General features: G+C 45.8%; 2 protein-coding genes across 48 annotated transcripts in view; one reads left to right on the top strand and one right to left on the bottom strand.

The window, feature by feature from the left end:
- Window positions 1–27,518, top strand: part of NDUFB2 (NADH:ubiquinone oxidoreductase subunit B2) — a 1,166,996-nt gene that overhangs the window by 915,973 nt on the left and 223,505 nt on the right. Inside the window, exon 1 of one of the 44 annotated variants that reach the window (XM_050782319.1) lies at window positions 14,856–14,860. The exons of 42 other annotated variants lie outside the window; for them this stretch is intronic. The gene's annotated coding sequence lies outside the window, so the exon portion shown is untranslated. Of the gene's footprint in view, window positions 1–14,855; window positions 14,861–17,281; window positions 17,287–27,518 lie in introns of those variants that run through there. One more of the 44 variants, XM_050782349.1, reaches the window with a different exon arrangement.
- MKRN1 (makorin ring finger protein 1) lies at window positions 1,247–20,002 on the bottom strand. 4 transcript variants are annotated; one of them, XM_050782253.1, is made up of 8 exons: window positions 19,593–20,002; window positions 12,526–12,654; window positions 7,944–8,173; window positions 6,959–7,185; window positions 4,840–5,054; window positions 3,977–4,087; window positions 3,282–3,420; window positions 1,247–2,921 (listed from the first exon to the last, which is right to left on the bottom strand). In XM_050782253.1, exons 1-8 carry the CDS (start codon window positions 19,775–19,777, stop codon window positions 2,709–2,711), a joined length of 1,449 nt encoding a protein of 482 aa, XP_050638210.1. In that variant the 5' UTR covers window positions 19,778–20,002; the 3' UTR covers window positions 1,247–2,708. The 4 variants fall into 4 exon arrangements, with proteins under 4 accessions (XP_050638210.1, XP_050638213.1, XP_050638212.1 ...); XM_050782256.1 differs by lacking the exon at window positions 19,593–20,002 and adding an exon at window positions 19,033–19,252; XM_050782255.1 differs by lacking the exon at window positions 19,593–20,002 and adding an exon at window positions 16,723–16,918.

The raw sequence follows: 27,518 nt of genomic DNA, 5'->3' as shown, positions 1-27,518 counted from the left end.
CCAGGATAGTCTCGCTCTCCTGACCCCATGATCCGCCCGCCTTGACCTCCCAAAGTGCTGGGGTTACAGGCATGAATCACCACGCCCGGCCCCAATAGCATAAATTCTTTCTTTCTTTCTTTTTTTTTTATGAGGTGGAGTCTCCCACTCACTCTATTGCCCAGGCTGAAGTGCAATGGTGCAATCTCGGCTCATTGAAACTTCCACCTCCCAGGTTCAAGTGATTCTCCTGCCTCAGCCTCCCGAGTTGCTGAGATTACAGGCACGCACCACCACACCCAGCTTATTTTTGTATTTTTAGTAGAGACGGGGTTTCACCATGTTGGCCAGGCTGGTCTCAAACTCCTGACCTCGTGATCAGACTGCCTCAGCCTCCCAAAGTGCTGGGATTACAGGCATGAGCTACTATGCTCGGCCATAAATTCTTAATATAAATATTAAAATCAAGGAAGTTATTTTTACAAGTGTGGAAAAAAGGTCACCTGAAGTCTTCCATGGGAGTGGCAGAATGGTTCTTAGTCACAAAAAATTCACAACAATGAAAACTCCTTAAAAATTCACAAAATAGGCCGGGCGCGGTGGCTCAAGCCTGTAATCCCAGCACTTTGGGAGGCCGAGACAGGTGGATCATGAGGTCAGGAGATCGAGACCATCCTGGCTAACACGGTGAAACCCCGTCTCTACTAAAAAATACAAAAAAAACTAGCCGGGTGAGGTGGCGGGCGCCTGCAGTCCCAGCTACTTGGGAGGCTGCGGCAAGAGAATGGCGTGGACCCGGGAGGCGGAGCTTGCAGTGAGCTGAGATCCGGCCACTGCACTCCAGCCTGGGAGACAGAGCGAGACTCTGTCTCAAAAAAAAAAAAAAAAAAAAAAAAAAAAAAAAAATCACAAAATAATTATGCAGAACAACAAGCTTTCAAAACACAATTATGTTATGACCTTCCCCCGTTATCTGAGGGCATGAAGCAAGTTCAACCACAAGTGCATGGTGGCAGAAAATTGCTGGTGCCTTTTGCTGGTCAGGCGGCTCAGCGTTAGTCTTGAACATTTTCAAGTATAGAATTGTTTGATGACCCCGGTTAGTTAAGGTTCCTCTTTCTCTCTCTCACACATTTCTCAAATTATCTATCCTCACGAATACCTGACAAGAGACCAATCGAAGAGTCAGTGAAAGAAAATCATTATTCTTTGACATTGGCACATTTCAAAACAGCTCATTACACAGAACAGCCAACTTTTTTTTTTAAATTGTTTTATTTGGGAAAAGTGCTTCTTACAAAAGGGCAGCTGCAAAATACAGAGACCTCTGCAACAATTATTTGTTTTTTCTTAAAGTGAAAGAATGAGCGGGATCCAAGGAATCAAAGCAGTAGATGGACACACCAGGAGCATCCCCGAGTTACTTTCAGGAAACAGAGCAACAAAACACAAAGGTAAAATTTCCAATCAAGGAATTCTTCCAACAACTTAACTTTAGCTAGTCTCAGGGATTCTCCCAAGCCCTCCCCTTCGGTGGAAAAGTATGACTTATCACTGCAAACCCATTACTCCACTACAATAAACACCTTAGAACAGAGTTTTGAACCACATCTGTCTACCTGAAAGCTCAGGGGTGGAATGAGGCAGATACTCACAAAAACAAACACTAAAAACCCGACAACAAAATGCCCCAAATGAGGACAAAGGTTTCTCAGAAAGTGCCTGTACTGGAAAGGCTAGATCGTAAAACATTAAATACAACTGTGTATCCAAGACCCAGTTTGTGTTAATATATGGGATAACCAGGTAGTTTTAACCTCTATGGCTAACCCCATTTCTCTATTTATATAGACAGAGCTAGCACTGCTATATTGACAACTACCAATATACTGCTTTGCCCTTTAAGATCTATCCGTCACACAAGGCTTAAACCACTAAACCAAGTTTTTCTACTAAGGCTAAGAATACTGCATCTATGCAGGGATGAGAAGCTTATCACACACCCACACTCACACACACCATGTCAGCCCTTGGGAGTCAACTTCCAACTCTGCATTGATGTTATGCCTCTCTATCTTTTATATGTATTCTTTCTCAATTTTCCTATCATGCAAAACAGTAGAAATCTCAACACATTCACCCCTGATTCTGGTTACCCAGTAGTATTACTTGTGTGCAATTAAACAAGAGACCAAAACCACAGAACAAGTGCACGTGGTAGGGATTACAGGGTAGGGAACAGATAAAAAAACACAGATGTGCAGATTTCACCAGAAACCTCAAGGATCCACATCCCATGTCTGGGGCAGAGGGCTATTGGCCAGCTTAGGTCCCTTCACCCATCACTCCTATTCTTGGACCCCAAAGCAGGGCCACTGCTTTTACTTTTGAACCTGGGGTCCTCAAAATGAGTGTGTGAAAAGTCCATAAACGCAATCTGGTTGAAAACAGATGACGCAACACACCTACACTAACTGTCTGACAGTTAAATTTGTGTTACAAAAAACTAACTTTAAGATTTATTTTTGTAACTTTTTTTCAACAGGGAAAACAACACACTCCTCAGGGAAAGGTGAGGGGTTGAGAAGACAGGCCCTGGGTAAAAATTCTTAGGACAGCACCTGGAGTTGAGAGGCCTGCCTAGGAGAGAACACAGGCCCTGCCGCACCGCCACAGGGCACAGCTGCTGTCTGGGGTCAGCAGACCAGTTCACACGCCACCCAAGGTTGCTATAGATCCAAGTCATAAAAATCTTCCAGCTCATCATGAAACAAGTCCCACTCATCTTCAGAGTCTGTTAGGTCGTCGTCCCCACCTGCAGCCAAAAGCATAAGCAACATCTCGCCCAGCTCAAAGGTGACAACCTCTTCTTCATCGTTGTCAAAGGGGTTGCTGTTCTCTCTTTCCTCAATGAGTTCCCAGAAGTGGTTCCTTCGTTGGGCCTGTAAAAAACAAGGCCATGATAGGGATGGCACTGTCGAGCAGTATCTTCTATCCTGTTGTTTATAAGGCAAAACGTCCAGCACACCAGAGGGCATGACGAACCAGACTTCTTAGTTAGGGTTTCCATTTACCACTTCCTCCCCTATGGTTACTTGATGGAAATCGTTTAGGCTAGAACTTTAACACATTTTTTCCTTTCCTATCCCTCCCAGGCTTCTGAGGTTTGTTTCCTCCTTTAATACTCTACACTTTCGCTCCCAGATCTGAGCGTTAACCTTTTCCTTCCCCTACCCCAGTATGTGCAGGACTCAACTGATACCTTGGAATTTCCCCTCTTTTAAAAAAACAGTGAGAGTTACCCGGTATCTGCTTGATGTTCCCACTTTCTGTCTCTGTGGCTCCTCTCTACGGCCATCAGGGTACGCATGCTTGTAAAAACAGTTCCCTCCAAATGGGCAGCTCCCACGTCCTTCATCAAAATACCTGCACGCCTTGTTGCTGGAAAGGAAAATATCGCAACCCTTATTCACAGTGGATTTCAGGTCTGTATTTGACTATCATCCGGGGTTTCTTTAAACAGGTAGGGATAGAACCAGTATGTCAGCTTACAGCCCTCCCCAAGATGTGTTCTTATGAACATGTGTGTGCCAATGCAAGAAACACTAACTAGAAACCGATAACTCTGCTCAAGTCTATGCTGGTTAATAGCTCTAGTACAAGCAGATGCCATAGAGAGAAAATCTTCTAGAAAGCCAACACACAAGAACACAGGACAGCTATGACATGGATTCAGAATAACGTAGAACCCCACTCGTGGGGCCTTGTCAACAATAGAGACCTCTTTATAACACAGTCCCTTGGTATGGACCCCAAGGACTGTGTTATAGCAAGATACGTACTGGGTAAGTGTTATCAGGGTGACAAAATAAACTCTCCTGGGAAGTCAAAGAAGGGTAGGAAGGAGGTAGGAGTGTATAATGCAGCACCATTCTTTTCAAAGTGAACCCAAGCTCTGTTGGGCTCTTCGCTTGAGAAAAGGCTGCAGTGCTCATACCTCATTGCCTCCTTGTATTTCAGAATGAGTTTCTGCTTCTCTTCTTTCTCCTCCACCCAGTACTCACTTGGAATGACAAAGTTAGATGTGATCCGGCATTCTGGGCAGGACCTGGGAAACAATGAACAGGCTGCAATGCAAATTCCCCTTTCACAGGCCCACTCTTCAAGGACACACCCTGGTGTGTCGCCTCCAGACTTAAAGACTTAACTGAAAGGCACGTGGGCATTTCCTGAAAGGGTTCCACATACTGTCACACAACTGACCATTTCTTTCAAGCAAAACAACCTCCTTTATAAATCCAACTCAACGGCTAGCCAGTTCGTTTTTTTTTTTAATATAACTTAGGTAAAAAACAAAAACAAAAGAAGACATTTCACACAGACTCCTTTTTCTTTCGTTTAAATAAATTTATTTCTTGTAGCTTTGCTCTGTTTAGATTATGTGGTTTTTGTTCAGTTATGAGAACAATCTTTAAAGGATGGTGGATTATTGGCTAGCTTAATGAATGGAATAGGAAAGTGGAAAATGTAAAACGTCAGGAAACATACATTCAGAGCTAGATCAGTTTGTTCACTGAGCCTAAACTGGCTAATAATCCATTAAACACAATCTCCTCAGAAAAAGCACGAAGATTCTACTAACTGATACACAAGGTTTCCTCATTCAAATAAAAGTAGGTAGATAGACCAACTAACCTAGAAGCTAGCTGAAATACAAAGAAGAAATCCCCATTAGAATATCCCAGTTTCAAGATAAAATGCATGCATTTAAATGCGGTCCATCTGGTTGAAAGTTGGCACAAGTTACTAAATTCTTCCCCAAAAGAGAAAGCACAAATGAAGACTGGGGAGGAGTCTCACTTTATGATCTTGCTCTCAAATTGCTTAGCACTCCTCCACTTGCGAATGCACTTGAGACAGTAGGTGTGGTTGCAGTTGGAGAGGATCCCGAAGCGGCGCTCGCTGGGGTTGGCTTTCTCATAGACCACCTCCATGCAGATCCCACACACCATGTCCTTGCTGCGCTGCACAGCAAATGAGAGCTCCATGTCCTTCTCATGGGCCTCAATGCACGACTAGAGAAGGTGGAGAGAGAACAAGTGGAATCGAGTCATTGAATCCTGAAAAACTTGACCAACAGTTAATGATGCACGTTCAAAGAATCAAACAGTCAACTGAAAAAACAATGTTCCCAAGCTGACACAAAAATTAGCTTTGCTGACTAGTAAACACAGGTGTGGTGTTTTTTGGGTTTTTTGTTTGTTTGTTTGTTTGTTTTGCGGCGGTACTTAACAATACTAGAAAATCAAACTATGAAGACTCAACTTTGGGAATGGAAAAATTACCCAATTTTCTCTGCCCCAAACCTGGAGCTCAACTACATTAAAGACAGCTTTCCACAATGTTTGTTATTTCTGGTTTCTACATGAGGTTAAGACCCTAGTTAAAACTGTCAGAAAATAAGGGTGACAGGCACGTAACTCTCTTGTGCCTTTAAAGAAAAACATCTTCGAGATTTTTCAACTACTCAGCTTGACAGATTGATGCACACTTAGGTTAGGTTAGATTAGCCCACTTTGGGGCTATTATAAATAATGCTGCTAAGAACATTCATGTACCAATTTTTGTGTGGACATCATATTTTATAAAGTCCAAGGTTGGGTGGATCACACGAGGTCAGGAGTTTGAGACCATCCTGGCCAACATGGCAAAACCCCGTCTCTACTAAAAATACAAAAATTAGCTGGGCATGGTGGTGCACGCCTGTAGTCCCAGCTACTCGGGAGGCTGAGGCAGGAGAATGGCTTGAACCAGGGAGGCGGAGGCTGCAGTGAGCCGAGATTGTGCTGCTACACTCCAACCTGGGCGACAAAGCAAGACTGTCTCAAACAAACAAACAAGGGGATCAAATTATGTCTACCTCATAACATGCCTCACCCCCTACAACCAAATTTAAACAGATGGAAATTTAAAAGAGATAGAAATGATTAGAAGCAAACTTTGCTCCAATAAATTTAAAGTTTGTAATAACACTGTCTTCTGAACCTACCCTGGCTCCCATACATTGCTGCTGGAAATGTAAAATCCTAAAGCCACTATGGAAAAGTATGGCAGTTTCTCAAAACATAAAGTATAGAGTTCCTATGTAACCCAGCAATTCCACTCCTAGGTATATATACCCAAGAGAACTGAAAACATATCTTCACAAAAAAATCTATGTACCAATATTCCTAGCAGCCTTATTCATAATAGCCAAAAACTGGAAATGACCTAAGTGTTCATCAACTCATGAATAGAAAAACAAATGTGGTCTAGTCATACAATGACAATAATTCAGCCATCAAAACTAAGAACAGATACACACAACCACACGGAGAACCTTGAACTCAGTATGTTAAGTGAAAGAAGCCAGTCACAACGGACCACATTACAGGATTCCATTTATATGAAATGTCCACAATAGGCCAATCCAGAGACAAAGCACATTCGTTATTGCCAGGAGCTGGAGGAAGGGTGGAACGAAGAGTGACTGCTAATGGGTGTAGGATGATCAAAGTATCCTAAAATTTGTAAAATGGCAATGGTTGCACATCTCTGTAAATATTCTAAAAACCAATGAAATGTGCATTTTCAAAAGATTAAATATGTTCAGCGTGAATCTCAGAAACATTATTTTTTAAAAGAGAAAAAAAATGTTAGAAGTCCATAGTCTGAGGTTCTGGAAGTATGACCTCTTTTTCTCTTTTGCCTCAACCTCCCAAGTAGCTGGGACTACAGACACACGCCTCCATGCCCAGTTAATTTTGTTCACTGGACTTCTTGATAAAGCATCCAAGAAGCCCAAGGAAGGAAAACTTCCCTACTCACTGATAACCATTCAATTCATCAAATGTTTCTCTGAAATAAACCCACCATGCTGTGAAAAGGCAAATAATGATTATCACACCTAATAACACACACACACTCCCTAAAGACTTACTTTGATATGCTGTGATCTCTGGGCAGCATCCATCGGATGCAGGACCTGCAGCCCACACATGTCACAAGAATCTCCGTGGAGATACACACAGTTCTCCCCGTATCGGCACTCTCCCACTGCAGCATAGGGGCACAGCTGCTTCTTCGTCTCCACGGCGGTTTGCTCTTTCTCTGATTCTTCCTTGGTCACTGAGCCCTGCAGGGGTGCTTCAGTGCAGGAAGGTGCAGCTGAAAATGTGTAAGAGGGTGATAAAAGTCCAAACGATAAGGCAGATACATGAAGGGAACTGAGAATCTAACTTCAAAAAATGAAAATAAAACTGCAATTAAATACCAAAACAGTCTACTGAACTAATTTCTTCACTTGAAAGAAAGGAATGTTGGCCGGGCGCGGTGGCTCAAGCCTGTAATCCCAGCACTTTGGGAGGCCGAGACAGGTGGATCATGAGGTCAGGAGATCGAGACCATCCTGGCTAAGATGGTGAAACTCCGTCTCTACTAAGAAATACAAAAAACTAGCCGGGCGAGGTGGCGGGCGTCCGTAGTCCCAGCTACTCGGGAGGCTGAGGCCGGAGAATGGCGTGAACCCGGGAGGCGGAGCTTGCAGTGAGCTGAGATCCGGCCACTGCACTCTAGCCTGGGCTACAGATTTCTAACGCTGGTATTTCCAAGATTAGACTTGTAAAACAAAACAAAACAAAAAACACTGCTTCTTTATCTACGTCTTGGGTAATTGAAATTTAATTTCAAAAAGTACTCATTAAAGAGAGGATTCAGTTTTTCAAAACATTGTGAATTCATTTCACTGGGATTCAAAGTTTCCTTCACTCTATCTGTAAATCTTAGGTAATCCAAATTAAAGTACTGTACTAAGATTAAACTAAAAAAGGAATGGAATCAGAAAGGGGAAAGTTGTCAAAGCTAAGCAAATGGATGAACTGCTATCCAAGCCCTCTAACTCTTATTTTCTTCTTCAGAATACTTACTACGGCCACAGTAGGGTTGCCCAGGAACAAACTCAATAGCATTCACCCAGTCCTCTGAACCTGCTCCTACGGTTGCAAAGTTTGAATTTCTTGACTCAGCTTCGCCTGTATTCATTTCAACAAGTGGTCCAACTATCGATGAGAGACTTGAGGAAGCAGCAAGGGATGACTTTGTAGTTAGCTCTGTAGCAGTTGCTTCTTCCTGTTTCAATGGCTTGCTATGTTCATATCTAAGAAAAAATTCAAAAGTAAGCAGTTGGCCGGGCGTGGTGGCTCACGCCTATAATCCCAGCACTTTCACCAGAGGTCAGGAGTTCGAGACCAGCCTGGCCAATGTGGTGAAACCCCATCTCTACTAAAAATGCAAAAATTAGCTGGGTATGGTGGTGGGCAAACAAACAAAACAACTCTGGTTTAAAAGATAATTTTTTTAAAAAAATTATTTTTACACACTTTCTATCTTTTGTTTTCTTTGAGACAGGGTCTCGCTCTGTTACCCAGACTGGAGTGCAGTGGCACAATCGCAACTCACTGCATTCAACCTCCCTGGGCTCCCCAGCAGCCGGGACCACAGGTACACACCACCACACGCAGCTAATTTTTATTTTGTAAATACGGGGTTTTTGCATTGGTCTCCTGGGTTCAAGTGATCTGCCCCGCCCAGCCTAGTATAAATGTGTAAGGAAGTTTAATCAATTTTTCTGTCTCTGCGAGAGAAGACACCCTCTTTCCCCGGCTGGTTTACAACCCCCACCCCATTGCTTCTGTGGCCTTTAGTATTTTAAAGTATCAGATTCTTCAGCTGGTCCAAAAGTCAAAACTCCAAACAAGAAGTCAGCTAAGCCAGCCCAGGCACAGTAGTTCACACCTGTAATTCCCAGCACTTTGGGAGGCCAAGGCAGGCAGATCACTTGAGGGCAGGAGTTCGAGATCAGCCTGGCCAACATATTGAAACCCCATCTCTACTGAAAATACAAAATTTAGCCAGGCATGGTGGCACATGCCTGTAATCCCATCTACTTGGGAGGCTGAGGAGGAAGGTGGAGGTTGTGACACTGTGCCACTACACTCTAGTCTGGGCGACATAGCAAGACTGTTTTAAAAAAAAAAAAAGACCACTACACTCAAGTCTGGGCGACACAGCGAGACTGTCTTTAAAAAAAGAAAGAAGTCAACCAAGCCAATATCGCCCCTTTCCCCAGAGGGTGTCCAGAAACAAAGACTGGGAGTTCTAATGGCATTCTGGGAGAATACTAGGTATCTGCAATATGCAAAACAGTCCCAAAGAACAGTCCCAAAACAGCAACAAAGAACTGGCCTCACTAAACAACAGCACCATCATTACAAAACACTGATGCAGAAAATCCTCTGAACTGCTGTGGCTACGATGCTATCCTTCATTATCAATGATCTACTCCCTCTATGAAGAGGGAAATCCCTGGGCATTGAGCAAGTTACATAAAAGGATCCCAACACTAAGAGTAAGAAGTAGGTGGCCAGGCATGGTGGCTCATGCCTGTAATCCCAGCCCTTTGGGAGGTCAAGGCGGGTGGATGTCACCAGGTCAGGAGATCGAGACCATCCTGGCCAGCATGGTGAAACCCTGTCTTTACTAAAATACAAAAAAATTTAGCTGGGAATGGTGGTGGGCGCCTGTAGTCCCAGCTACTCAGGAGGCTGAGGTCGGGGAATCGCTTGAACCCAGGAAGCGGAGACTGAAATGAGCTGAGATCACGCCACTGCACTCCAGCCTGGCGACAGAGTGAGACTCCGTCTCAAAAAAAAAAAAAAAAAAAAAAAAGAGTAAGGAGTAGGTTTAAGTTCCTAGATATAATTTTAATAGGAAAACAAGATCACAGAGCAAGCCTCTCTTTAAGATTCCTTATTTAGCTAGTCCATAATCAATCTTTTAATAATCACCTATATCAGCTTGTAATCAACAATTATCACCAAACTTTCAAGTAGACTACTATAGTTTCTCTACATTCTTTCACTTTATGCTATGAGATCTAAACCCAGCTCAATTCTGGCTCATCCTTTAAAGAGTTTTAGAAAAGAGGCAGCTATGGCCGGGTGCGGTGGCTCACACCTGTAATCTCAGTACTTTGGGAGGCCAAGACAAGGGGATCACAAGGTCAGGAGGAGACCATCCTGGCTAACACGGTGAAACGCCATCTCTACTAAAAATACAAAAAATTAGCTGGGCATGGAGGCGTGTGCCTGTAGTCCCAGCTACTCGGGAGGCTGAGGAAGGAGGATGGCGTGAATCCGGGAGGTGGAGCTTGCAGTGAGCTGAGATCGCGCCACTGCACTCCAGCCTGGGCGACAGAGCCAGACCCATCTCAACAACAACAAAAAAACATTGACTATAACACTGTCAAGTCTTACCGAGGGTACTGGTTTAAAGTATGTGCAAAACTCTTTGACATGTCTCCCTTCAAAAGTTGGAGCCCAATCCTCTCCCTTTACATGTGGGCTGGACTTAGTCCAGAATCAGTGGAAGTGACACTACATGACTCCCAACACTAGGTCATAAAAGGCATTGTGGTGTCTCCTTTGTTAAATTGTTTGCTCTAGGGAAAGCTAGCTGCCAAGCAGCAAGGACACTAAAGCATCCCTATGAAAAGGCCCATGTGGGCCAGGCATGGTGGCTCAGGCCTTAATCCCAGCACTTTGGGAGGCAGAGGCAGGCAGGCAGACTGCCTGAGCGCAAGTGTTGAGACCAGCCTGGCCAACAACATGGTAAAACCCCCTCTCTACTAAAAATACAAAAGTTAGTGGGGTGTGTGGGCCGGGCGTGATGGCTCATGCCTATAATCCCAGCACTCTGGGAGGCTGGTGTGGGCTGGTCAGGAGATTGAGACCATCCTTTCAACAAGGTGAAAACCCTGTCCCTACTAAAAATACAAAAATTAGCTGGGCGTGGCAGTGCATGCCTGTAATCCCAGCTACTCGGGAGGCTGAGGCAGGAGAATTGTTTGAACCTGGGAGGCAGAGGTTGCAGTGAGCTGAGATCGTGCCATTGCACTCCAGCCTGGGTGACAAGAGCAAGACTCTGTCTTAAACAAAACAAAACAAACAAACAAAAAACCAAACCAAACAAACAAAAAACAATCCTGGCTGGGCATCGTGGCTCATGCCTGTAATCCCAGCACTTTGGGAAGCCGAGGTGGGCAGATCACTTGAGGTCAGCAGTTTGAGACTAGCCTGGCCAACATGATGAAACCCTGTCACTACCAAAAATATAAAAAATTAGCCGGTCATGGTGGCACACAGCTGTAATCCCATCTACTCGGGAAACTGCGGCAGGAGAATTGCTTGAATCTGGGAGGCAGAGGTTGCAGTGAGCCCAGATCTTGCCACTGCACTCCAGCCTGGGCGACAGAGGAACGAGACTGTCTCACAAAAAAAAAAGAAAGAAAGAAAAAAAAAAAAAAAAAAAAAAAAAATATATATATATATATATATATATCCTGGAGTTCCCATCAAGTCTTCAGATGACTACTACCCTTGTTAAAATTTTTTTTTTTTTTTGAGACGGAGTCTTGCTCTGTAGCCCGGGCTGGAGTGCAGTGGCCGGATCTCAGCTCACTGCAAGCTCCGCCTCCCGGGTTTAGGCCATTCTCCTGCCTCAGCCTCCGGAGTAGCTGGGACTACAGGCGCCCGCCACCTCGCCTGGCTAGTGGCTCATGTAATCTCCCACTTGGAAGCTTTTTTGTATTTTTAGTAGAGACGGGGTTTCACGGTGTTAGCCAGGATGGTCTCGATCTCCTGACCTCGTGATCCGCCCGTCTTGAACTCCCAAAGTGCTGGGATTACAGTCTTGAGCCACCGCGCCCGGCCTGACTACCATCTCTTAAGAGTCTCTGAGCTAGAACCATCCAGCTAAGGCACTCAGAATCCACAACCCCAGAAACTGAGTTAATAAATGTTCACTGTTTTAAGTTACTCAATTTGGGGGTGGATCAGGTTCCGTGGCTCATGTCTGTAATCCCAACACTTTTCCCGAGGCCAAGGCAGGAAGATTGTTTGAGCCCAGGAATCTGAGACCAGCCCATGCAACATAGCGAGACCCCCATCTCTACAAAAAATTAAATTTGAGAGTTACTTGTTTAACATCCATAGATAATACACCTAAGACATTTCTGAACTAGGAAGACAGAAAAGCCCTACCCAATTTTCTTTTTAAGGTGGAGTCTCACTGTGTTGCCCAGGCTGGAGTGTAGTGGCAGGCTCTTGACTCACTGCAGCCTCCATCTCCCGGGTTCAGGCAATTCTCCTGCTTCAGCCTCCGAAGTAGCTGGGATTACAGATGCACACCACCATGCCCAGCTAATTTTTCTATATTTTGTAGACACGAGGTCTCACTAGGTTACCCAGGCTGGTCTCAAACTTCCAAGCTCAAGCAATCCTCCTACCTCAGCCTGCCAAAGTGCTGGGATTATAGGCATGAGCCACTGCCCAGTCAAGAGTCATTTTCAAAGCATTATTTTTAATCAATGACATATAAAGCTATCAGAATTACGTCTTTTACATTTTTCCTCCAACCCACCCCTGAACAAATTTATAAACAAATTCTTACCTGCAGCGGTCTCCATAAATACAGTACCCTCGCTGAAAATACTTGCACACTACACTATACGGACTGTCAGAGAGGTCATGCGAGTAGCGACAGTTGTCTCCTTCCTTACAAACCCCATGCATAAAATACCTGTGAGACAAAGGACCACAAAACTAGATTAAAACCAATCCTTGAAAAGATTAAAACCAATTAGTATTCATGGCTAATATATTCAACCATCAAATACATAAACACACGAAATAAACACAAAGAAAGGGCCGGGCTCGGTGCTTCATGTCTGCAATCCCAGCACCTTTGGGAGGCTGAGGCGGACAGATCACGAGGTCAGGAGATCAAGACCATTCTGACTAACATGGTGAAACACTATCTCTACTAAAAATAAAAAAATTAGCCGGGCGTGGTGCAGGCGCCTATAATCCCAACTACTAGGGAGGCTGAGGCAGGGGAATCGCTTAAACCCGGGAGGCGGAGGTTGCAGTGAGCCAAGAGCCTGCCACTACACTCCAGCCTGGGCAACACAGTGAGACTCCACCTTAAAAAGAAAATTGGGTAGGGCTTTTCTGTCTTCCTAGTTCAGAAATGTCTACGTGTATTATCTATGGATGTTAAACAAGTAACTCTCAAATTTAATTTTTTGTAGAGCTGGGGGTCTCGCTATGTTGCATAGGCAGGTCTCAGATTCCTGGGCTTGAGATGGCGCCACTGAGCCACTGCACTCCAGCCTGGGCAACAGAGAGAGACTCCACCTCAAAAAGAGAGAAAAAGAAAAAAAAAAAAGATAGTCTACGTCAAAGAATTTCTCCTCCAAACAAAACCCAATGAATATAAGTAGGTGTCTTGTTTTTAAATGACACCACCAAAAAAAAAACCATCATCCAAATTCACCTTAATGTCACTACCCAAGTTGAGTTTGCCTTCGGTGAAAGCCTGGGCCATATATTATTTCTGAAGTTCCTTCCACCGTGCAGACTGACTCCATGAGAGACACTGTCCAGTAATAAAGACAAAATTTACTAGAATCCCCCTACTGCTGTGCCTCTTAGAAACCTAATAGTGGCCTCCAAGATAGAAAACAAACTGCCAAGTTACCCTGTAAGGGTACAAGAGAACCATACAGCACCCTCAGAGTATCTCTAGGCATCGTAACAACCTCTTTAGGAATTTCTATAAATTATAGATATGGCATTTAATCAATTCATCTGCAGTGACATTTCTTACTTTGATATTTAACTTTTAATGAGTGAGTACACTGTTTATCAAACTAGATTATAAATTCCTGATGGGTAAAGACTGGTTTATTCCCCCTATTATCTCCTACTATCTGTGCACATAATATGTACTTGTCAGATAAAGGTAGAAGGCTGGGCGCGATGGCTCCCGCCCGTAATCCCAGCACTTTGGGAGGCCAAGGCAGGTGGATCACCTGAGGTTGGGAGTTCGAGACCAGCCTGACCAACACGGTGAAACCCGTTCCTACTAAAAATACAAAATTAGCTGAGCGTGGTGACACAAGCCTGTAATCCCAGCTACTCAGGAGCCTGAGAGGAGAATCACTTGAACCCAGGAGGCAGCGGCTGCAGCGAGCTGAGACTGCACTGAGCCAATATTGTACCACTGCACTCTAGCCTGGGCAACAAGAGCAAAACTCCATCTTAGATTAAAAAAAGACAGAGAGAGAAGAAAAAGAAAAAGGTAGAAGAGCCGGGGTGGTGGCTCATGCCTGTAATTCCAGCTACTCTGGAGGCTGAGGTGGGTGGATAGCTTGAGGCCAGGCCAGGAGTTCAAGGCCAGTCTGGGCAACACCCTATCATAAAACAAAAAAAAGTAAATAGAATAAAAGGCTATATAGCCCGGTATGGTGGCTCACGCCTGTATTCCCAGCACTTTGGAAGGCTAAATTGGGCGGATCATCTGAGATTGGGAAATAAAAAAAAAAGAAAGAAAGAAAAAAGAAAGAATAAAAGGCTGTAGGGTGGGCCCCGAGGCTCACACCTATAATCCCAGCACTTTGGGAGGCTGAGGCGGGTAGATCACCAGAGGTCAGGTGTTCAAAACCAGTCTAGCCAACATGGTGAAACCCTCTACCTACTAAAAATACAAAAATTAGGCCGGGCATGGTGGCTCACACCTGTAATCCCAGCACCTTGGGAGGCTGAGGGAAGTGGATCATGACGTCAGGAGATCGAGACCATCCTGGCTAACACTGTGAAACCCTGTCTCTACTAAAAATACAAAAAACCAAAAAATTAGCCAGGCATGGTGGCACGCACCTGTAGTCCCAGCTACTCGGGAGGCTGAGGCAGGAGAATTGCTTGAACCCGCGGTGGGTGGGGGGCCCAGAGGTTGCAGTGAGCCAAGATCACGCCACTGAGACTCCGTCTCAAAAAGAAAGAATAAAAGGCTGTAGAAGACAGCTAGATGTGATGGTGAATCACGGTACCAATAGCAAATTAATTTTTCTTTCCCAGCTGCATAACCTTTTTAATACCATCTAAATATTTATTACTTATTTCCTCTCACAATCACTAGGTAGTTTCCAAGTAATAAATTTCACTACGGACATCACAGCACTCAGATAAAGAATTTCTAGAAGGATTTCCTTCTTTCTTTCTTTTTTTTTTTTTGAGATGAAGTCTCGCTCTGTCACCCAGGCTGGAGTGCAGTGGCACAGTCTTGGCTCACTGCAACCTCCGCCTCCTGGGATCAAGCAATTCTCCCACCTCAGCCTCCAGAATGGCTGCAATTACAGGCGCCCGCCACCACGCCCAGCTAATTTTTGTATTTTTAGTAGAGACGAGGTTTCATCATGTTGGCCAGGTTGATCTCGAACTCCTGACCTCAAGTGACCCGCCTGCCTTGGCCTCCCAAAGTGCTGGAATTATAGGCGTGAGCCACCATGCCCAGCCGATTTTTAAGTTATGTTAACCACATTTTTCAAAACTTTTGAGACCAGGTACGGTGGCTCATTCCTGTAATCCCAGGACTTCGGGAGGCCGAGGCGGGTGGATCACCTGAGGTCAGGAATTCAAGACCAGCCTGGGCAACATGGTGAAACCCCATCTCTACTAAACATAAAAATAATTAGCCGGGCATGATGGCACGCACCTGTAATCCCAGCTCCTCGGGAGGCTGAGGCACCAGAATTGCTTGAACCCAGGAGGCAGAGGTTGTAGTGAGCTGAGATCATGCCACTGCACTCCAGCTTCGGCTACAGAGAGAGACTCTGTCTCAAAAAAAAAGAACAACTTTCAAGGCCGAGCATGGTGGTTCACACCTGTAATTCCAGCACTTTGGGAGGCCAAGGCGGGTGAAACACACTCGAGCTTAGGAGTTCAAGACCAGCCTAGGCAACAGGGTGAAACCCTGTCTCTACCAAAAATGCAAAAAATATTAGCCGGGGTGGTGGCATGTGCCTGTAATTCCAGCTACTGGGGAGGTTCAGGCAGGAGGATTGCTTGAGCCTGGGAGGTGGAGGCTGCAATGAGCCAAGACACTGCCATTGCACTCCAGCCTAGGGGACAGAGAGAAACCCTATCTCAAAAAATAAAAATAAAAGAGTTTTTTGAAAAATCAAAAAACCTTTGATTTTTGTGTATTATTTCAACTACCAGAACACTCATCTACCATTACAGAAGCACTCTAATAAAGCGGGGTCTAAATTCAAATTACAACTTCTCTTTAAGTATTAACTGTTCTAACTGCACACACTCAAGGTAACTCAAGGTAGCAGATGCAATGAGCATATTTCTATTTCTTAGTATTCCTGTAATAAAAGATACGAAAAACAGCCTGGTGGTGGCAGCATAACACAGTTTCTGAGGAAAGGTATTCTTAGGTTTTACTTAAGCAGCAGAAGTAAAACACAATGAAAACCTCGGGAGAAACATCAGAAAAAATGTAACCAGTAAGAAAATACAGGTGATTCTGAGCAATTAAAAACATTCTAATCAAAACTAACTTAAGAGGATTACACCCTAAGTGAAGAAAACAGCTTTAGTCAAATTCCTAGATACAGGAGGGATGTGCTATAGGGAGAAATCAGCACAAACACTAAACCACACCTCTACCTGATTCTCTTTAGGGGACGTTTACCTAGAAAACATTGAAAATGTTTATTTATAATATAGTATACACGTCTGCACTCTCTTGAGCACCTAATATTGTGTCTCCCATTGCTGGCGTGCAATGTCTACTTACTGAATGACTGAACAAGGTCAAGTTCCAGAAAGACACACATGCGGCCGGGCATAATCCCAGCTACTCAGGAGGCTGAGGCAGAAGAATCGCTTGAACCAGGGAGGCAGAGGTTGCAGTGGGCCGAGATCTTGCCACTGCATTCCAGCCTGGGCAAGGGAGCACGATTCCGTCCCAAAAAAAGAAAGAAAGAAAACAACCACTGCACTCCAGCCTGGGAAACAGAGCGAGATTCCGTCCCAAAAAAAAAAAAAAAAGAAAGAAAACAACAAAGATACACATGTGTTCTATTAAGTACTTTGTCTTTAGTAATTTACAATTTTTTTTTAAATGAAAGGAGAAGAATCTTACAAAGTTCCTGTTAAAGTGGGTAATTCTAGGTATGGCTTTATCAACATCATTCAAGCATTTACTGAGTATCTGCTCTATGCCAGGAACTGAGGAAAGTCCTGCAGATAAAATAGGGCCCTGCTCTTCTCAGAGAGCTCAAAGTGTACAATACACATCATAGGCCGGGGTCAGTGGCTCACGCCTGTAATCCCAGCACTTTGGGAGGTCAAGGGGGGGACAGATCACCTGAGGTCGGGAGTTCAAGACCAGCCTGACCAACATGGAGAAAGCCCTCTACTAAAAACACAAAATTAGCCGGGTGTGGTGGTGCATGCCTGTAATCCCAGCTACTGAGGCATCTGTAATCCCAGAGACTGAGGCAGGAGAATCAATAAAACCTGGGAGGCAGGGGTTGTGGTGAGTAGAGAGCACACCTTTGCACACCAACCTGGGCAACAAGAGGGGGACTGTCTCAAAAAAAAAAAAAAAAAAAAAAAAAAAAAAAAAAAAAAAAAAAAAAGCTCATAGTTGACATTCCTCTATCCAAATGAGAAAATAGTTTTTAGTAAGAGATCATGTTGGTACCTAGAACAACCGAAAACAATGTCAAACACTAAAATCCCAGACCTATCAAGTAATCTGCACAACAACAACAAAAAGTCTCAAGCAAAAGCTATACAAAAAAACCCCAAAAACTGGTAAATCTAAGGTCTTTTTTTTTTTTTTTTTTTTCCCTTCTGACAGAGTTTCACTTTCGCCCAGGCTGGAGTGAAGTGGTGTGATCTCGGGTCACCGCAACCTCCGCCTCCTGGGTTCAAGCAACTCCCTGCCTCCGCCTCCCGAGTAGCTGAGATTACAGGGGCCTGATACCACGCCCGGCTAACGTTTTTTGTATTTTTAGTAGAGACGGGGTTTCACCATCCTGGCCAGGCTGGTCTTGAACTTCTCACTTCGTGATCTACCTGCCTTGGCCTCCAAAAGTGCTGGGATTACAAGTGTGAGCCACCGTTCCCGGCCTAATTTTCATATTCTTAGTAGAGACAGGATTTCACCCTGTTGGCCAGACTGGTCTCAAACTCCTGACCTCAGGAGATCCGCCTCTGCCTCTCCCAAATGCAGGGATTACAGGCGTGAGCCACCGCCGACCTAGCCACCCGGACAGGCCGGCTTCAATTTTAAAAAGACGTAACTAGCACATATAAATCAACTGTAGCATTGTAAAAGGGAAACAGATACTCAAATAATTTGCTCCATGAGTAGAAACTTTAAAATCATCATCCCTTGCAATATTCCATTTTTACAATCCACCGATGAATAAGACAAGTGATCTAAAATTGCGTTTCTGCTTTCTACATCCCATTATGTAAAATAATTAAGCTTATTTTTCACACCTCAAATGTATCATACCAAAGGCTGAGAGAGCTTCAAAGGTCGCCAGGATAAATGTATCCCAGCAAAGACTGGGAAGGTTTCAAATTTCACCCTTAATACTACAAGTTCTTATTAGGAATCATTTTTACATACTTGCATTTAAATTACACCACCTAGGTGAAAACCGGCATTTCAGCTGATTTATTCAACTGATAGAAAATGAAAAGCTTACAGTCGCTACTGATCACTATTTAAAAACTGGAATATAACAAACGTACAATTAAATGCCCTCTTCTGCGTAGAGCTAGTTTTTTTTACAAGCGTACACATCCATACAACCGCCATCCCTTAATTTTTCTAATATTTAAGTCTCGCATATCAAACCAAAACCAAACCTCTCTCTTCCGGGAGCGAAGAGCCCTTTCACTCCCTTCAGAAGATGCGTAAATTTCAAAAGAGGAACACAGTGCTGGGGGAGGGTAATAATCTGCAGCTCAAAAACACACGGGTGGAGAAGACGACCCCGGCCCCCGAACGCCTGCTTCTAAGACAAAGCTCGCACCGCCAACCTCGACAAACAAACAAAGAAGAAATACAAAAGCTTCTTCTCACAGTTGGGCGGAGGATGGGGGGCGGAGGGACCGAGGGACGTGAAAAGACGTTACAAACGGATGGCACGGAGGGAGAAGAGGGCCGGGAGCCAGGCAAGCTCGCTGGGGCCCTCGGCGGGGTATCTAGGCCCGGAGAGGATCGCTGGGAGACCGGCTGGAAGAGCCCACCTCCCGAGCCCCGGGAGCCGGAGGCAGCGGCGGGGGCATCCTTCCAGCGGCAGGGGAGGAGCCAGCCCACCTCTCCCCGATGCGCTCGCAGCCAGCTCAGGCAGCGCTCAAGGAAGGGTAAGCGGCGGTGCAGCCCCGCGGCTCCGCAGCAATCGCGCACCGCCAGGCCTCCGCGGACAGCGCTGAGGTCTCCGCGGCCCAGCGGGGGTTGACGCAGTGACTGGGGGAACGCGGCGGCGGCGGCGGCCGCGAGGGCTGCAGAGGTCGAGACAACGCCGGTCCCCGCCCTCCCGCGCCTCACGCCGCCGGCCGGCAGCTCTCCTTCCTCCCGCGCCGCAGGCTCGGCCCGCGGCCCCCTCCCCGCGGCCGGCGCTCCGCCGCGCAACGTCCTACCTGCAGGTGACCTGTTTAGTCCAGCCGCCGCCGCTGCCGTCGCTGCCGCTGCCCCCTCCGCCCGCCCCCAGGGACGGGGCGGTGACTGTGGGGATCGGGGTGGGGGAGGCTGCTGCCGCCGCCGCCGCTGCCGCTCCTGCTCCTGATGTTGTGGCTGTTGTTCCGGGAGCTGCAGCCTCCGCCATTACTGTTTATCCCACACAGCAAAGGCCCCGGAACTTCCGGGATCACATAGTTCCGGTCCGGCTGCGGGGAGAGGACGGCGAGGCCAGGAGAGGGGAGGGGAAGGACACTGAGGCACCCGCTCCGTCCCCGCCTGCTATGCGTCGCTTCTCTGAGCGCTCTCGCCACTTCAACTGCGGGCCCGGAGCGTGCGCGCCCGCGGCCCGCCCACGGCACCGCTGATTGGTGGAGGGGACGTCTCCTCCGGGAAAGGGGCGGGGCTAGCGGGGGGTCTGTACAGGTGTGTCCTGGGCTCGAAACCCCAGCGACGAAAGTCCGCAGTTAGCGGCTTGCTTCCTGGCAGAGGCTGATATAGTGGAGCGGGGGCTGGGGCCACTAGGAACCCGCAGTCGGAAGACCTGGGTTTGAATCTGCACTTTCCCAATTCTCTAGTAAGATTTGAGCTAGGTACCTGTTCTGAGCCTCAGTTTCAGCCTCTCTCAAATCAGGATGACAGCAGACCCACATATGGTTGCTGTGAGGATTACATGATGTCTTTAGAAATCACTGAACTTAGTGCCTGGTACATGGTAAACAGTTAATAAAGGTTATATCATTCCTGGTATCAGAGATGTGATCTTGGCCAAGTATTTTGGCTGAGCAATGGGCTGTTCCCCTTATCTCCCGGCTTCCCTTTCTAAGCTATGTGTGTCTTCCAGCAAATTATCCTACCTCTTGGTGCTCCTGCTTTCTCCTCTGTAAAAATGACAATAATAATAATAATAATAACAGTCCAGGCGCGGTGGCTCACGCCTGTAATCCCAGCACTTTGGGAGGCCAGTGTGGGTGGATCACCTGAGGTCATGAGTTGGAGATCAGCCTGGCCAACATGGTAAAACCCCTGTCTTTACTAAAAATACAAAAATTAGTCGGGTATAGTGGCTAGTCCCAGTTACTCAGGAGGCTGAGGCAAGAGAATTCCTTGAACCCGGGAGGCAAAGGTTGCAGTGAGCTGATTGCGCCACACTGCACTCCAGCTTGGCGGCAGAGTGAAACTCCGTCTCAAAATAATAGTAATAATAGATAATAGTACCTACTCTAGAGATGGCTGTGAAAATTAAATGAGTGTCTGTTTAAAAACCTTTGCATTGGCTGCGCGCAGCGGCTCACGCCTGTAATCTCAACATTTTGGTAGGCCGAGGGGGGCGGATCACGAGGTCAGGAGATTGAGACCATCCTGGCTAATGCGGTGAACACCCCGTCTCTACTAAAAAATACAAAAATATTAGCCGGGCGTGGTGGCAGGCGCCTGTAGTCCCAGCTACACGGGAGGCTGAGGCAGGAGAATGGCGTGAACCCAGGAGGTGGAGCTTGCAGTGAGCCAAGATTGCGCCACTGCACTCCAGCCTGGGCGACAGAGCAAGACTCCGTCTCAAAAAAAACAACAACCCTTTGCGTTGTGCTTTTCACACTGCAGTGAATATAAAATGAGTAACAAAATATGTCTGGAATATCCTAGCTTTTTTTTAAATGCATCTTTAAAATTGTATATATTTAAGGTGTAAAACATTGTTTTTTTTTGTTTTTGTTTTTTTTTTTGAGACGGAGTCTTGCTCTGTCGCCCAGGCTGGAGTGCAGTGGCCTGATCTCAGCTCACTGCAAGCTCCGCCTCCCGGGTTCACGCCATTCTCCTGCCTCAGCCTCCCGAGTAGCTGGGACTACAGGCGCCCGCCACCTCGCCTGGCTAGTTTTTTGTAGTTTTAGTAGAGACGGGGTTTCACTGTGTTCACCAGGATGGTCTCGATCTCCTGACCTCGTGATCCACCCGTCTCGGCCTCCCAAAGTGCTGGGATTACAGGCTTGAGCCACCGCGCCCGGCCAAAACATTGTTTTAATATACACGTACATAATGAAGTGATTACTACAGTCAAGCAGATTTAGCATATCACCTCACATGAATATTTTGTGTATGTGTTTGTGGTAAAAACCCAAGCTCTACTCTTAGCAATTTTCCAGTATACAATACGATATTATCTATTAACAATAATCATAGTCTTCGTGTGGTACATTAGATATCTAGACTTATTCATCCTACGCAGCTGCAACTTTGTCCCCTTTGACCTAGATGTCCCCACTCCCCACTCCGCTCCTGGTAAACCACTGTTCTACTCTGTTTCTACGTATTCAACTTTTTCACATCTTCACATATAAGTGAGATAATGTACTATTGTTCTTTGTGTCTGGCTTATTTCGTTTAGCATAATGTCCTGCAGGTTTATCCATGTTGTGGCAAATAAAGGCTACCATACAGGTAGTAACCTTCAGAGACACAATAGGTGGTAAATGTTTCTTTCAGACTTTCAAAGTGTCAGACTCTCAGTTAATATCTCCTAGATCTGGGGAAGGGAGCAGCCAAAGAAGTCTCTTGTAAATACAGCCTTCTATTTTATGGCTTAGAAATAAGGCATATCCTAACTTCTAAGGATTACTTCTTTTTTTTGTTTTGTTTTGTTTTGTTTTTGAGACGGAGTCTCGCTCTGTCACCAGGCTGGAGTGCAATGGTGCAATCTCGGCTCACTGCAACCTCTGCCTCCCGGGTTTAAGCGATTCTCCTGCCTCAGCATCCCAAGTAGCTAGGACTACAGATGCGTGCCACCACACCCAGCTAATTTTTTGTATTTTTAGTAGAGACAGGGTTTCACCACGTTGGCCAGGATGGTCTGGATCTCTTGACTTCATGATCCTCGCCAACCCCCCCGCCTAGGCCTCTCAAAGTGCTGGGATTACAGACGTGAGCCACTGCGCCCAGCCTGGGTTACTTCTAAAACTATGAAAAGTTAAGTGTACTTAACTTTTAATTTTGTTTAGAGATGGGGTCTCACTATATATTGGCCAGGCTGGTCTCCAGCACCTGGGCTCAAGTGATGCTCCTGCCTTGGCCTCCCTAAGTGCTGGGATTAGAGGCATGAGCTACCACTCCAGGCCTTAGAGCGTATTTAATTATTTTTCCCCATAAGGCCTACTGTCCACTAAGATGCAACATATTAAACTCTGAGCTTCCATAGGCAGTTTTTCATAAGCCCTTAAGTTCGACTTTTCTGTAGTCTCTACTTTGAGAAAGTGAAAATCAGCCTCTTGATCATCAGACCACAATGCGCCCAACGCAGGCAAACAAAGAAGGTGGCAAAAACAACAGAAAAGAATGCATCTCCCAAGGCCACACCACAGCAAGATAACTAATAATTCCCTTGAAGGAAACCAGAATATTTCACTTCACCTCAAAATATATACTTCTGGCCAGGTGTAGTGGCTCATGCCTGTAATCCCAGCACTTTGGAATGCAGAGGTGGGCGGATCGTGTGAAGTCAGGAGTTCGAGACCAGCCTGGGCAACATAGCGAAATCCCCGTGTCTACTAAAAATACAAAAATTAGCTGGGCTTGATGGCGGGCGTCTGTAATCCCAGCTCAGGAGGCTGAGGCAGGATAATCTCTTGAACCTGGGAGGCGGAGGTTGCAGTGAGCCGAGATCACACCACTGCACTCCAGCCTCGGCAACAGAGTAAGACTCCATCTCAAAAATAAATAAATTAGTTAATTAAACTTATTTGACATATTTTATTATTTCATAATAAAAAAGAAAAAGAAGATACCTCTTCAGAAGGGTTGGAAATACAAGAATAGAAGGAAAGCTGTCTTTCATGGGAAAGACGTGCATCTGTAGAGAAAATCTGCCCTGAGGCAGCCAGGATTTCTTTGGAGCCCTCCCTTCCCCAGATGTAGAAACATTAGCTGAGAGCCTGACAACTTTTAAAGCCTGAAGGAATATTTACTACCTATTTTGTCTCTGAAGGCTGCTACCTGTGTGGTTTCAATGACCTAACAGACCACTATGGCTAGCCAGGCTTCAGCTTCTCTCCATCCCATAACTGCTGGCCACCATATGATTTACCCTTATATCCTGTTTTGGGGTATGTTCCCCATTCTTTCAGTAACATCAAGATGGAATATAACCTTCCCTTCCCCGTTGAGGGGCTGGGATCATCACTCTCTTATTCTCCCTGTGCGCATTAATAACTTTGTATGCCTTTTCACCAATTAATCTGCCAGGGTTTTTGTTTGTTTGTTTGTTTTGAGACAGGGTCTTGCTCTGTGGTGCAGGATTAAGTGCAGTAGTGCAATCTCGGCTCACTGCAATCCCCCCACCTCTCGGGCTCAAGCGATCCTCCTGCCTCAGTCTTCCGTGTAGCTGAGACCACAGGTACACACCCCTATGTCCAGCCAATTTTTGTATTTTTGGTAGAGACAGGGTTTCGCCATGATGTCCTAGCTGGTCTCGAACTCCTGGGCTCAAGCAATCTTCTCGTCTTGGCCTCCCAAAGTTCTAGGACTACAGCCTCTCGGAGGACTGGGATCTTTGCAGAGATATATCCCAAGTGACTAGAATAGTGTCTGGCATATAGTAGGTGCTCAATCTCTGATGTTATCAAAATTACCCAGCAATAAATACTATGCCTTGGCTCACCATTCATACCAAACAAAAGTAACAACGTGTTGTATTAAAAGGAAACAAAATAAACAAAAGCCATCTCTCCTTTAGTGTGCGGGGGTAAACATGAAGCAAAAGGGCAATTCATGCATTTATTTCCTACCAAACTATTTATTAGGGACCCTACTGTGCCCAGCACTACATAGCCAGGTGTTTTTTGTTGCTGTTGTCGTGTATATGTATGTGTTTGTGTGTGTTTGTGGGATGGAATCTCGCTCTGTCGCCCAGGCTGGAGTGCAGTGGTGTGATATCAGCTCACAGCAACATTTGCCTCCTGGGTTCAAGCGGTTCTCCTGCCTCAGCCTCCCGAGTAGCTGGGACTATAGGAGCCCACCACCATGCCCAGCTAATTTTTGTATTTTTAGTAGAGATGGGGTTTCACTACGTTGGTAAAGATGGTCTGGAACTCCTGACCTCAAGTGATTGGTCCACCTCCTCCTCCCAAAGTGCTGGGATTACAGGCATGAGCCACCACGTCCGGCCCGTGTTTTTGTTTGTTTTTAATAGAAACCAGGCTGGTCTTATCCCCCCTTCCCTTCCCACGCCTTGGCCTCCCAAAGTGCTAGGATGATAGCCTTGAGCCACCATGCCTGGCCTAGGTTCTTAATTGTAGGCGGAGTAAAGCCTTGGTGTGATGTGAAGGTACCCAGAACTTTCTCCGATTACTAATGCCTTCTCAGATGCCAAAGTCCAGAGGGGGATGCCTGTATGCTGGGAAGGACTCCAGTAGGAGCAGAAGATCTTTGCCTCATCCATCTCCACTGACTGGGGTTAAGGCCAGTAAAGGAACACAGGGAACTTCACCCCAAAATATGACTCCCTGGTATAATGAGTCTTTTGAAATAAATATGCCCTAGAGATCAACAGGGTCGGAAGAGACTTCCCCAATCTACATAAAGACCCAAGGACCCTCCAAGAGCAATTGTTTTTCCTCCCCCTGTCTATTATCTTTTGATCTTTTGCAGGAAGGAAGACCAAGAATGTAATCACATCAGAACAGATTCTTTTACAAGACAATGTCTGTCTTTCAGGCTCATTCAGTTTCCAAAGAGAACCATTTACAAGTTAATCTCTGTTCCCTTATCCATTCATTCTGACTTGTAATCATTTATTGCCCCTTAACAGAACTGCTGTGTTTCTGATCTCTCCCTCCTCTCTGAAATAAGGCTATACAACTACTGGGATATTGGGCTATTACTGTGTGATTCGCCCCACCCATACCCCGTGCATGTTAATAAATGTGTATGCATTTTCTCTATTAATCTGCCTTTGTCAGTTGATTTTTCAGCGGGGACACTTGGTAGAGAAAGCAGGAATAACAAGAGGCGGTGGTGGGTATCTCCTTCACAACTTTACATGAAACTATAGTCATTTTCTTTCTTTCTTTTTTTTTTTGAGACAGAGTGTAGCTCTGTCGCCCAGGCTGGAGTGCAGTGGTGCGCTCTCGGCTCACTCCAAGCTCCGCCTCCAGGGTTCATGCCATTCTCCTGCCTCAGCCTCCGGAGTAGCTGGGACTATAGGCGCCCACCACCGCACCCGGCTAATTTTTTGTATTTTTAGTAGAGACGGAATTCCACCATGTTAGCCAGGATGGTCTCGATGTCCTGATCTTGTGATCTGCCCGCCTTGGCCTCCCAAAGTGCTGGGATTACAGGCGTGAGCCAACACGCCTGGCCGAAACTATAGTCATCTTCTGAGTGTGGTGATCATACTCATTAGAACAAAATGTTGCATGGCTTGGCAAGGAGTGTTGAGTAGAACTAGTCAGGATAACAGAATACTTAAAATCATAACTGCGCAGAAAATCTGAGCTATATAGGAGTCACATGGGCACTTTTGTTCCTGTACATAGTGGCTGCGTGACATTGGGCAAATTACCACCTCAGTTTCCTTGATGAAATAAAGCCAAAAACACGCCAGGTGTGGTGGCTCACGCCTGAAATCCCAGCGCTTTGAAAGGCCCAGCTGTTCGTGTAACTGCCCAAGGAATTCACCTTGCCCGCTGCCTAGAGAGACCCAATTCATCAAGATGGGAATTGCAATAGAGAAAGAGTAATTCATGCAGAGCCAGCTGTCCGGAAGACCAGACTTTTATTATTACTCAAATCCGTCTCCTAGAGCATTCGGGGAGCAGAGTTTTTAAGGATAACCTGGTGGGTGAGGGGAAGCCAGTGAGCCAGGAGTGCTGATTGGTTGGTCAGAGATGAAATCCTAAGAAATCGGAGCTGTCTTCTTGCACTGAGTCAGTTCCTGGGTGGGGGCCACAGGATCAGATGAGCCAGTTTATTGATCTCTTTCCTGGGAGCAGCTGGGATTATAAGCACCCGCCACCATGCCGGGCTAATTTTTTTGTATTTTTAGTGGAGACGGGGTTGCGCCATGTTGGCCAGGCTGGTCTCGAACTCCTGACCTCCGGTGATCAGCCCACCTGGGCCTCTCAAAGTGCTGGGCACTGATCTTAGGAGAAATTTAGGGAGGGTCAGAATCTTGTAGCCTCCAGCTGCATGACCCCTAAACTGTAATCTCTAATCTTGTGGCTAATGTTAGTCCTACAAAGGCAATCTAGTTCCCAGTCAAGAAGGAGGTCTGCTTTGGTAAAGGGCTGTTACGGTCTTTGTTTAAACTATAAAGTATAAACTAAGTTTCTCCCAAAGTTAGTTCAGCCTACACCCAGGAATGAACAAGGACAGCTTGGAGGTTAGAAGTAAGATGAAGTCAGTTAAGTTAAATCTCTCTCTGTTTCAGTCATAATTTTGCAAAGGTGGTTTCAGTCATGTCACTTGAGGTCAGGAGTTCAAGATCAGTCTGGCCAACATGGTGAAACCCTGTCTCTACCAAAAATACAAAAATGAGCCAGACATGGTGGTGTGTGTCTGTAGTCCCAGCTACTCAGGAGGCTGAGGCGGGAGAACCGCTTGAACCTGGGAGGCGGAGGTTGCAGTGAAGCAAGATAACGCCACTGCACTCCAGACTGTATGACAGAGCAAGACTCCATCTCACACACACAGAAAAAAGAAAAGAAAAGAAATAAAGCCAAAAGCAAAAAACAAACAAAAAGCTGCACACAAAAACACCTTCCTTATAAATATTAAAGGAGTTAATGGATACAAAACTCAAAGGCTATTCACTTCATTTAATAACTGCTAGATATAGGCCGGGCGTGGTGGCTCATGCCTGTAATCCCAGCACTTTGGGAGGCCAAGGTGGGCGGATCACG

This window comes from Macaca thibetana, chromosome 3, assembly GCF_024542745.1.
Source record: "Macaca thibetana thibetana isolate TM-01 chromosome 3, ASM2454274v1, whole genome shotgun sequence".
NCBI lineage: Eukaryota > Metazoa > Chordata > Mammalia > Primates > Cercopithecidae > Macaca > Macaca thibetana.
This window is presented reverse-complemented; position numbering and strand designations above follow the sequence as displayed.

Coding starts and splice junctions, on each gene's coding strand:
- MKRN1 (XM_050782253.1), bottom strand. CDS start 19,777: ATGGCGGAGGCTGCAGCTCCCGGAACAACAGCCACAACATCAGGAGCA. Junction 12,655..19,592: donor ACTAAACAGGTCACCTGCAG/GTAGGACGTTGC, acceptor TTTGTCTCACAG/GTATTTTATGCATGGGGTTT. Junction 4,088..4,839: donor TTTGAGAGCAAGATCATAAA/GTGAGACTCCTC, acceptor ATTGTTTCCCAG/GTCCTGCCCAGAATGCCGGA.